The 12,474-nt window shown below is 36.4% G+C and overlaps 1 protein-coding gene across 1 annotated transcript in view; it reads right to left on the minus strand.

The window, feature by feature from the left end:
• Positions 1-12,474, minus strand: part of LOC127684876 (uncharacterized) — a 204,288-nt gene that overhangs the window by 54,019 nt on the left and 137,795 nt on the right. Inside the window, 4 exon segments of the mRNA XM_052181666.1 lie at positions 729-846; positions 1,499-1,548; positions 5,425-5,605; positions 7,026-7,215. Of these exon segments, the coding sequence (XP_052037626.1) occupies positions 729-846; positions 1,499-1,548; positions 5,425-5,605; positions 7,026-7,215 (539 nt within the window).

Consider the following 12,474-nt stretch of genomic DNA (forward strand, 5'->3'; position numbering starts at 1 on the left):
ACATTTACCAGCCATGTAAGCAGCATTAAATTTGCATTGTAAAAACTGATCAATCATTTACATATTACTGAACCAGCCTAGCAAGGCTGGCACCTTGCTAGGAATACACACTACAGCCTAGCTACACTATCACCCTCATCCATTTCTTCCAACGAAATTAGTTAATTCAAAGAGAAATTGGTAATTTCTCAGTGAGTCAGATTTCTCCATAGGCAGTCTCACACCCATGCCATCCTGGCAGCTGAGGGGTGTTGTTCGGGCCATGCCCAGCCATCAGTGTTTGCAGGGTGGTCCTCTGCAAGAAGGGAGGGTTTGTTGGCTCGTTGATCCAATGCTGAGCTTCAGGTAGTTATGCCCCTATGGTAGATTTGTTGCCAGCATGGTTGCACATGTTTCCCTATAGTCAAAATAAGTAATAAGCTTCCAGAAAATTGGACAGACTGCAATGCCAAAAGGGTATGCATCTGTATTACAAATTGTATCAATAAGGTTTTAGTTGAAATTACAAAAAAAACCCCAATTCTAAATAGATGCATGTAGGTAAGAAAGAATAGTGGCAAAAGTAACAAAGAAAGGATCAAAGTGTAGGAATGAGGAGATAGACTTGATTAAAGCACATTATTTATTAAACAATAAAAAACCTATTTCCAATGAGGAACTTTATACATTTTTAAAAATATTCTGACATTTTATTTCCAGAGAAGGCTACTAATATGAAACTGACTTACAAAATTGGTACTCTGTGCCAGGTTTTTGTGCGGGTTTTGCACATGTCTCTGCAGATGTTCAATTTCCTTTTTCTGTTTCTTTACTGTTGCTATTAATGAGGTATTTTCTAGTTCCAATCTGAAAGGCATATTTTAAAAATAAATTTTCTCACAGACCAAGTTTGAAATGTCACATTATTGATACATTGTACATTGTAGTTATCGTGTGTTATATTTCACTGTGACATTTTCTCAGAGGTATATTTTATGTTGTATTCTTATTCTGCCATTCAACAACCATCTCTTGCCCCATCCCCTCTCCTGCATTTTTCCTCCTACTTCATACAAGTGTTTCCTTATATCATCTATTCAAGCTAATCTCTTCTTACTTTCTACCAGAAAAGTAGAAAGTAAGTCTTCTTTTCTACCTCTAACTCTCACACACAAACATGCCAGACACAGTATATTTTTGTATACACATAACTGTTTAAATTAAATATACTAAATGCAAATAATACACAAATTGTATCATTTATGGGGCCTTAAAAGAATGAGCAAGATGTAGGTACAGGAATGATTATTTTTTTCTTTTCCTTTTTGCTAATATTGTTTGGGAAATAATATCCTTCATGCATGCAAAGCCATGATATACTTGTGAATTACTTCCCAAACTGTGTGTTGTATATTTCAAGAAACATATAACAATTTTACAGTGTTTTTTACATTTATCATAACTTGAATAATTCTTGTGTTACTTATTTGCTACATAAGCATGCTGATTTAAAGATTACATTTGTAGGTGATCTTCCATCTTCTGTGTGTGTTCTTTTTCTTTTTGTAGCTAAATGGAAGATAAAAATAGTTTTAGTAATGTTTTCGTATATTTATGTACTGAATTTTTTAAGAATAGAAGCAAAGCCTTTTATATGCACACTTTATGGCTGCTTTGATGTTACTACCGTGAGCTTAATTTAGTTGTTGCAACAGTGTTCTCACAGCCCATAGACGAGGAAGTAATATTCCCCTATCCTACATAAAAAATGAACTGATGCTGCTATAGGGCTGAAATATATCACATTTCTATTTCGATTTTTCTTTTTATCAAATATTGAAGCTGGCAAAAATGAAAGGGGAAGGTCCTTATGGTCCTTGCGATTTTTGGTTTACAAAGATCACAGAATGATTTTTAATATAAAAAATTTTCTATCTCTCTATCTGACAAAAGCTATGCTAGCAATAGTAAACATTGAAATACCATTGTATATGCATGCTTCTCTGTATGTGCACGTGTGTGTGGTGTATATATGCATGTGTGTGTGTGTGTGTGTGTGTGTGTGTGTGTTTGTAAGAGCATAGTTGCACCTGAAGACAATCTGCAGCGTTCTTTAGGCACTGTTTTTTTTTTCTTTCTTGTTGCTAAGTATGGAACACAACAAACAGTCTGGCCTGAGGTGAACCCTAAGGAGTCATCCATCTCTGTCCCCCAAGAGCTGTAACAAAAAGCATACACAATCATGCCTACTTTTACATATGTTCAGGGGAATGAACATAATTTTTTTTTCTGCTTGCCTTGCAAACACTTTGCCTACTGTCCTGTCTTCCTAGTTCCTGAAATGAGATATTTAGTTATATTCAGGTTGTAGCAGTTTCAGCACAGATGCCCAAATGTGAATGCATGGGCACTAATCTCAGCTTAATACTTAGTACTATATGATGTTTGTTCTGAAACATGTTAGCATCCCCAAGTCTTTGGGTGTTTTTTCAATCAGTAAAATATGAATTATAACAACATTTGCTGCTCTGCAACACTGGAGAGGTGAACTCTGCAATGCCAGGAGCCTCCTGGCTTGGAGAGGGCAGAGGCAGATGCACAGAATGGGACTCTGGCGTGGTTTTAAAGTCTGAGGGACTCTGAACATTCTAGCGCTCTAACTATACTGAAATGCTGATGTTAACTTCTTTTTTTTTTATTTGATATATTCTTTATTTACATTTCAAATGATTTCCCCTTTCCTGGCTCCCTGCTCCTGAAAGTCCCATAAGCCCTCTTCCCTCCCCCTGTACCCCCATCCACCCCTTCCCACTTCCCTGTTCTGGTATTGCCCTAGATTGCTGCACTGAGCCTTTCCAGAACCAGTGGCCACTCCTTCCTTCTTCTTGGACATCATTTGATATGTGGATTATGTCTTGGGTATTCCAAGTTTCTAGGCTAATATCCACTTATCAGTGAGTGCATACCATGAGTGATCTTTCTAAAAAATCCTAAAAACTTTCTTGCTTTTTCTGAGGGTGAAAAGCTGCTGGCTTAGGCTATTGACACCTGTAGCCTAACAATGGGGGATTAAGTAATGTGGCCTTTGTTCTATCTCATCAGGAACTGCTTGGCTTTAATTTGAGAAGTCACAGGAAGAGAATGGGACACTTTGAAAACGGATTAAGGCATTCATTACTAATTTGTAAAAGTTTCCAATGAAATCTGAGAAAAAGTGGGAAAGACTGAATGAATGGAAAAGGGAGATAAGGGGGAAAATCTCCTTCTCCTCTCTTTATCCTCAGTACTTATACATCTTTCAGAATACATGATAGCATGTTAAAAATTTCATCACAATTTCACACATAAAATCAAATCATAAATTGAAATGGAAGTTTACAACAGAGAATGTTTACATGCATATCCATTAGGAGTAATTATCTAGTTAAACATCCATCACCTGTCACAACTCCACAAGTTCATTGAAAGTTGAAAAATCATAATTATTACTGACATTTTATATAGATAAACCCAGTCAATATTTTATCTTCTGTCCTAGCGCCTATAATAAATCATTAGTTCCCTTTTTAAGACCTTCAGTTAATGGTTTTATAATCTCTTGGAATGTGATCTGAGTAATAGAAAGTCTGGTTACTATCTAAGAGCAATTAACTGGTGACACATGGAAGACTGAGAGAGTTCTTCTTGCAATTTTGACTATCAGAAAAGGACTTAATAGCAGATCCACTCTAAAAGAGTTTGATAATCACTGATATAATTTTAGGAGTTCTTATAGAAACATCATTAGGATTTAATTAGTCAACTATTTGTCTATGTAGCATTACTACAAGGCAGTACATCTTCATAGGTCTCCAGAGATCTGCTCAAAAGGGGTGGGCTAATACCTAGTGATTGTTATATATGTTTAATAATAACAGGAAAAGCATATTAATAGCAGGAATCTTTTCTAAAAAATTAATTCTCTTGGGTCTGGTCTCTAGAACAAATCTGTCACAGATTATAATCCAAAGCAGAACATCTCAGGAAGCTCACCTGCTAGGTGTTAGCTTGTCCTATGATGGTTCCTGACAATGTAATACACATATTTTTTATGTTTATGTGACACAGTGATACATATATTCAGTGTAGCATATATTTGATGTAACATTCATATTACTAACACAGTTTATTTCACAATAGAAGTAGGCCTTTTGAGAAGGCAGCACACTAGTTAACTAAGTCTTCTAAGTAGATTTCTTTTCTTTTCTTTTCTTTTTTTTTTCAGGTCATGTGTTTTTATTTTCTTAAGTCATGATATTGTGTCTAGGGATGGGTGTTCAAATGTAACAGATACTGGAGGTTTAGAGGCAGGACCTAGGAAAACATCATACCAGTGGTTGAACATGGTTGAAGCTGAATCTGAAGTGTTCAAGGGTCCTGCCTATTTTTCAGTCAGTTCTTTTATTTTAATTTATTCTCTATAGTCTTTGTTTACATTACAAATGATTTCCCCTTTCCTGGTCCCCCGCCCCCCACCCCCCACCCCATAAGTCCCATAAGCCCTCTTCCCTCTGCCTTTTCCCCAATCATCCCCCTCCCACTTCTCTGTCCTGGTAATCCCCTACATTGCTGCATTAAGCCTTTCCAGGACCAGGGCCCTCTCCTTCCTTCCTTCTTGGGAATGATTTGATATGTGAATTGTGCCTTGGGTATTCAGAGCTTCTGGGCTCATATCCACTTATCAGTGACTGCATTCCATGTGTGTTCTTTTGTGAATGAGTAGGATATATCTCCAGGTGTTCGTGCAACTTAGACTTGTTCTGCTAGATAAAGTTAACTTCATCCCATTATTTTAAACTACATGTACCACAACTTAGGGAGCTATCAAAACTATCAATACTATCAACATTATCAAAAACAATATTTCCATAAAAAACTACATACTTCTGGTGAGAGACAGCCACTTATTTTAAAAATTTTGGTGTTAAATTTTTGAATTTAAAATTTTGTCATATGTTTAGTTCATATGTTCTACTCTTACATAGGCTGTCTCTGAGTTCTGATCATTCATGTAAACCCCATTGTCAAATCACACACCAAACACCTATTTAGACAACACACTTTAAAACAGTAATTTTAGATTAAATATCATAATTTATAACAAAATAAAATTTGGGCCCAATTCTTAATAAAACAATTCGTTGTCAAATAATAATGATTTAGTCAAAAGCAGAATGAACAGACAATGATCTTATAAGATTACATAGCATTCTAATTCTAATGTGGTGCATTTGCCAAGGTTATATATGCATATGTTAATGAAGTTTGCACAGTGATGTTACTGAAAATGTAAACATTTCTCAGATCCCTTAATCTGTTATGAAATGAAGTATAATTAAATCAAAGGTATGTTCAAATATTAGTGTACTAAAGTCAAAATGCTATTTTCATTAAAAATTAAACTACCTGTTTCAACTCCACATCTTTTGTCTTCAGACATATTTCAAGATCTTGTGTCTCTGTAACTTGTCTGTTGTATTGTTCTCCTCTTCTCTGAATCATCTTTTTATCTCTAAGTTCCTCCACAACCTCATTATAAGCACAAATTACACTTCTTTTTTTCTCCAATTGTTCTTTTATGATTGATCTGTAATTAAATAAGCTAATATTAGAATCACTTTTCCCAGAAAGTAAAATGTTCATTTTGTAAATAGGCCTCTTAAACATTGATTATAACATTTCCAAAAAGTTGTACACTTAGTTTTCATTTCATGTTCTAAAATTTATAAATAAGATAAACAATCTAATATCTGTGATTATGCCTTTTGTATATCTATTTTATCAAATTTTCCACTTTGTTGGTTGTTATGCATTTTATGAACAATTACAAATCCTATTTAGAGAATTAAACACAGAAATATTAACTACAATATAAAGATCAGTATTCTTTTTAAAGAATAGTACCTAAATTAGTATTATCTATGTGTTGAAAAAGTGTTGAAACAACTACTTGTCAGTCAATTACTGTTTTTCTACTGAATTGACATAATTTAATTCCTATTTCAACCATTGCTTGAGTATGGCTAAAAAGTACAGTGATGCCTACTACATGTAAGGTATTGGTTTGATACAAAGTTTAGCCAAAATGCATATTAACTTTTACAGTGTGTCAGCAAATTAAAATAACCACTTGTGATGGCTTGAATAAGAATGGCTCCCATAAGCTAATTAATTAGTCAACAAAAAATGGGCCTATTTGAGGAGATGTGACCTTGTTGGAATAGGTGTGGCTTTGTCAGAGGAAGTGTCTCATAGGGTGTAGACTTTGAGATTTTAAAAGTTCATGCCAGGCCCAGGCTCACTCTCTTCTTACAAATCAGTATGTACAGGTTTCAGATACTGCTTTATCATCTGTCTGTATGCCACCATGCTACTGGCTATCATGTTCAAAACCATGGTGATAGGGGACTAAGCCTCTTAAATTGCAAGCAAGCCCCAAATTAAATGTTTCCTTTTATAGGGCTTGCTCTGTCATAGTGTCTCTTCACAGTAATAGAACACTGACTAAGACACTGCATCATGATCTTTTCTATGAATGATGATGAGTTTTCTTGAAAATAATTCAGAAATATTCATCAAAAGAATGTTTAAATTTATACAAGTTATAACATATTTCTACGTGGGAAATACATTCATTGTAAACAATTAGAAATAGAGAAAATTATTTATCTCAATAATGTTTATTATAGAATTACTTGTAATGTATAACAAAATGTCCCATAAAATTCTACTTGTTTAAATACAGATATTTCAATGTGATAGGAAATATGAACATTGCAGTGGGATTATGAATGGCATTTATATTCTGCTTTCTATGTATGAGAAAGATGTATTTCAGGTATGAATCATCATATTATGATTTTATTATTTCTAACAATTTCTTCTTCCCATCAATGATAAAAGTATCTCATTTCCAAAATGGCAAAAATAAACTAAGAAATCACAAAACACCTTTCCAATTCTCAATATAAACAAGAGTGTTTCTATGAAACAATAAATTATTATACCTCAGAGTACAGATTCTTTCATTCTTTCTTACAATTTTTTTCTCTAACTGTGAATTCTCTTCTTTTACTTCAGATAATTCATTTTCCACTTTATTTTTTTCTGTGAGTATTTGAACATTGATTTCTTTAAGTTCTAATAACTCTTTATATGAGTCAAAGGCAGGTGCACTTTTTAAGGGGCTACCAAGATCTGCATCAAGGAGAAAACAGAGAAATAAATATAATAATCACATTCTATAGTAAAACAGGATGCTTTATACTAAGTTCTGGACAAAGAACAGACTAGATCGCCAGTATTACTCAACTTAAAGTATAGTAGATATGACAGACATGCCCACTAGGATTTCTAATAAATATTGTAATAGTTTTCTTATCAACTAATAGAATTAATTTGTGCCATGCACTGGAAGTGTTCCCAGAGAAACAGTAGCTGAGCACAGAAACAAAAGGTGAGTAAGAAGTACCACATAAAAAGTAAGAAGAATCCATGCCAATCCAGAGAATATGCTGAAGTTTGAATAATCTATTTCTATCTATGGTAGAGAAATATGGACCATTCAAGATCAAGAAATAAAGAAAATTAAATGAAGACCAGGCAAGCTTCCTGTATTTGTCTCAGCACAGAAGAAGGTGAGGCAGAAATACTATGAGTTTGTAGTTATCTGGAGCTGCATGGCAAGAGCCTGCCACAAACAAAACAACTCTGTGGTTGTGGTTGACATCCCTAATACTTTTACAGTATTAGGTTCCATGCCAAACAGTCTCTCAGGCTCCATAGAGTATGGTGATGACTGGTTAACAGCATTAAACAGTCCAGAGGACAGAAAAATACAGAGAAAAAAAACAGGAATTTACAAAGGGATCACTCAAATATTTAGCACAGTAATGACCATAAATATGCCAGATAATACTTGAGTCTAAGGGGGACACACCTGAAAAGTTTATATGGAGCTACAGCAATGTTTACATAATGGCAGGAAGCATGTCTATTGGCTGACTGGATGACTTCATAATTCACAGGATGTTGGGAAGATCTTATACAGCTATGCATGTGAATGGGAAACAATAAAATAAATTTGAATTGATAGAGCCTGAACCAGGTACAGGCCACATGAAATACCATTACAGCAACCAAGAGTATAGTTGTACTCTTGCTATACTCTCTGAAGAATCAAAAGTGCTCTACTGGGAAGTTATCTGCAAACACCAGGGAAATCTGTGGTCACTAGATTTCATAACAGAATTCCATTAAAATCTCACTCTAGTAATGCCTCAAAGTGAGACTTTAACGGTATAGCTTCTAACATAACTAGGAAACAATCTGACAGCAAGCCCCACATATACACCTGATTCTTTGGCTGTTAAACTATTTTTGTTCCCTCTTCCTCAATGTTCCCTGTACATTAGTAATGGGACTTATTTTACAGATATATCCTTTGGGACTGAGTTTTGAAACTATGCATTCTGATTGGCTGTAGTACTTTATCTTCCAAAAGGAGAAATTTCTATGTTGATGAATATGGACTATCATTACCCGTGCATATAAGGACGAGTATTTAGGATGTAGTTAGGGATTATGTTTATTTAGTAAGTTTGATGTCATAGGGTATCCTCCATGGGATGTGAGAAACTTAATTTCTTTTCTTGGATGTGTGTCCTAATAAAGGACAGCAATTGGTATAAGGAAACTATTGCAAGTAATGTGTTGTTGCAGTGGTTTGAATATGCTGGGTCCATGAGAAGTGGCACTCTTGGGAGATGTAACCTTATTGGAGAAAATATGTCACTGTGCAAATGGCTTTGAGATCCTATGTTCAAACTCCACCAATGTTTTTGGAAAACCCTTTCTGACTGCTTTTGAATTAAGATGTAGAGCTTGTGGCTCTCTCTCCAGCAACCTGTCTGCCTGGACCCTACCATGATGATAATGGATTGAAATTCTGAAATTGTTTGCCAGTCCCAATTAAATGTTGCTCTTTATAAAGGTTGCTTTGGTCCTGGAGTCTCTTCACTGCTATGAAACCTTCACTAAGATGTGTATATTCATTATATTGATGTGTAGATTAAATGTGTGAGAAACATACATCAAAACCATTAAACGTATACACTTTGAAATACATTAATACTTTGCTAAACTATAAAAAAATGAAATTTCCTGTCACAAGAGTTATATATAAGATAGTACCTGGAACAGATACAAGATAAAGTTAGAGGAGTGAAATATTTCACATTCTAGAACTTTAAGTGACAACTCACTTTTAAACAAGAGACAGACATGATCAAAGTTCAATTCTTTGAAAATATATAGAAATACCTAGAAATATGATGAAAGTCTCAGCAGGTTGGTTAGCAAGGAAAAGGATTCTAGGTTTATTGCTATAGTCTATATGGAGATAACAATAACATGACCTCATAAGTGTGAAGTCACAGGGAAAAAGCAGAGTCAGCAATGGCTGATTCTACCACTTTGGCCAAGAGTGCAAGCTCTCTTCATTTTAGTTTAATTCAAATAAAATTCTGATATAAATAGCATAAGAACTCATCAGGGTTCCATTGGCAGTACCAAGCATGTGTGCTTAAATATTGCAATTCATAAGTAACCTTATAATCATGTGGTGTTATTATATGCCACTTAATTAAAATAAGGTATTTGCGTTCCGAAAGGCCGGTTGGGAGAAGTCAGTGTGCTCTGGTGAACCCAGTGGGCCCCGGCAGGAGGCTTCAGGTGTCTGCTTTGGGATCTGAACAGCCTGGGTCACAGCACTCAGTCTCCAGGAAGTGAGGGAGACCTGGTGTGCACCCAGAGGCAGTCTGGGAGTGCACAGCTTGCTCCTGTGGCATGGAGCTTAGGTTCTACTCCTGAGGCCTCTGGCAGGAGCCCTCAGATCACTCGGCTTCCAGATCCAGATCAGCCTGGGCAGCAACTCCACATCTCCAGGTCCTGCAAGAGGCAAGAGGGGCTTCCCGGAGGCCAGCTGGGAGAAGTCAGTGTGCTCTGGTGAATCCAGCAGGCCCTGACAGGAGCCTTCAGGTGTCTACTTTGGGATCTGAACAGCCTGGGCAACAGCACCCTGTCTCCAGACAATGCAGGAGGTAAGCTGTGCACCAGAGGCCACCTGGGAAGAAGCAGCTTGCACTGGTGAGTCCAGCATTGACAAGACCAACTAACACCAGTGAGAACTAGATGGCAAAAGGCAAATGCAGGAATTTCACTAACAGAAATCAAGGCAATATGACAACATCTGAACCCAATTCTCCTTTACCAGCATGTCCTGGAAATGGACAGTTTCCTAGACAGATATACGACACCTAAACTAAATCAGGATCAAATAGATCAACTAAACAGTCCCATAACACCTGAAGAAATAAAAAGGGTCATAGAAAGTCTCCCAGCCAAAAAAAGCACGGGACCAGAAGGCTTCAGTGCAGAGTTCTATTAGACCTTCATAGAAGACCTAACACCAATACTCTTCAAACTATTCTACAAAATAGAAACAGAAAGAACTCTACCCAACTCTTTCTATGAAGCCACAATTACGCTGATACCAAAACCACACAAAGATCCAACAAAGAAAGAGAACTTCAGGCCAATTTCTCTTATGAATATTGATGCAAAAATACTTAATAAAATTCTGGCCAACCGAATCCAAGAACACATCAAAATGATCATCCACCATGATCAAGTAGCTTCATCCCAGGGACACAGGGATAGTTCAATATAAGGAAATCCATCAATCTATCCACTACATAAACAAACTCAAAGAAAAAAAAATATGATCAACTCATTAGATGCAGAAAAAGCATTTGACAAAATCCAGCATCCTTTCATGCTAAAAGTCTTGGAAAGAACAGTAATTGAAGGCCCATACCTAAACATCGTTAAAGCAATATACAGCAAACTGGTAGCCAACATCAAACTAAATGGAGAGAAACTTGAAGCAATCCCACTAAAATCAGGGACTAGACAAGGCTGTCCTCACTCTCCATATCTTTTATAGTACTTGAAGTTCTAGCTAGAGCAATTAGACAAAATAAGGAGGTCAAAGGGATACAAATTGGAAAGGAAGAAGTCAAATTATCACTAATTGCAGATGACATCATAGTCTACTTAAGTGACCCCACAAACTCCACCAGAGAACTCCTACAGCTGATAAACAACTTCAGCAGAGTGGCTGGTTATAAAACCAACTCAAACAAATCAGTTGCCTTCCTATACTCAAAGGATAAGCAGGCTGAGAAAGAAGTTAGGGAAATGACACCCTTCAAAATAGCCACAAACAATATAAAGTATCTTGGTGTGACTCTAACCAAACAAGTGAAAGATCTATAGGACAAGAACTTCAGGTCTCTGAAGAAGGAAATCGAGAAGACCTCAGAAAATGGAAAAATCTGCCATGCTCGTGGATTGGTAGGATTAATATAGTTAAAATGGCCATCTTGCCAAAAGCAATCTACAGATTCAATGCAATCCCCATCAAAATCCCAACTCAGTTCTTCACAGAGTTAGAAAAAGCAATTCTCAAATTCATCTGGAATAACAAGAAACCCAGGATAGCTAAAACTATTCTCAACAACAAAAGAAATTCTGGGGGAATCAGTGTCCCTGACTTCAAGTAATACTACAGAGCAATAGTGTTAAAAACTGCATGGTATTGGCACAGTGACAGACAAGTGGACCAATGTAATAGAATTGAAGATCCAGAAATGAATCCACACACCTATGGTCACTTGATCTTCGACAAAGGAGCTGAAAGCATCCAGTGGAAAAAAGATAGTCTTTTCAACAAATGGTGCTGATTCAATTGGAGGTCAGCATGCAGAAGAATGCAAATTGATCCATTCTTATCTCCATGTACTAAACTTCACTCCAAGTGGATCAAGGACCTCCATGTAAACCCAGACACACTGAAACTAATAGAAAAAAACTGGGGAAGACCCTAGAGGACATGGGCACGGGTCGGGGGGGGGGGGGGAAGTTCCTGAACAGATCACCAATAGCTTATGCTCTAAGATCAAGAATTGACAAATGGGACCTCATAAAATTACTAAGTTTCTGTAAGGCAAATAACACCATCAAGTGGACACTGTTAAAAGGACAAAATGGCAACCATCAAATTGGGAAAGGATATTCACCAACCCCACATCTGATAGAGGGCTAATATCCAATATATACAAAGAACTCAAGAAGTTAGACCCCAGGGAACCAAATAACCCTATTAAAAAATGGGGTACAGATCTAAAGCAAGAATTTTCACCTGAAGAAATTCATATGGCCGAGAGGCACCTTAAGAAGTGCTCAACATCATTAGTCATTAGGGAAATACAGATCAAACAACCCTGAGATTTCACCTTACACCAGTCAGAATGGCTAAGGTCAAAAACTCAGGAGACAGCAGGTGTTGGTGAGGATGTGGAGAAAGAGGAACACTCCTCCACTGCTTGTGGGGCT

The sequence above is a fragment of the Apodemus sylvaticus genome, chromosome 5 (genome assembly GCF_947179515.1).
Source record: "Apodemus sylvaticus chromosome 5, mApoSyl1.1, whole genome shotgun sequence".
In the NCBI taxonomy this organism is placed as follows: Eukaryota; Metazoa; Chordata; class Mammalia; order Rodentia; family Muridae; genus Apodemus; species Apodemus sylvaticus.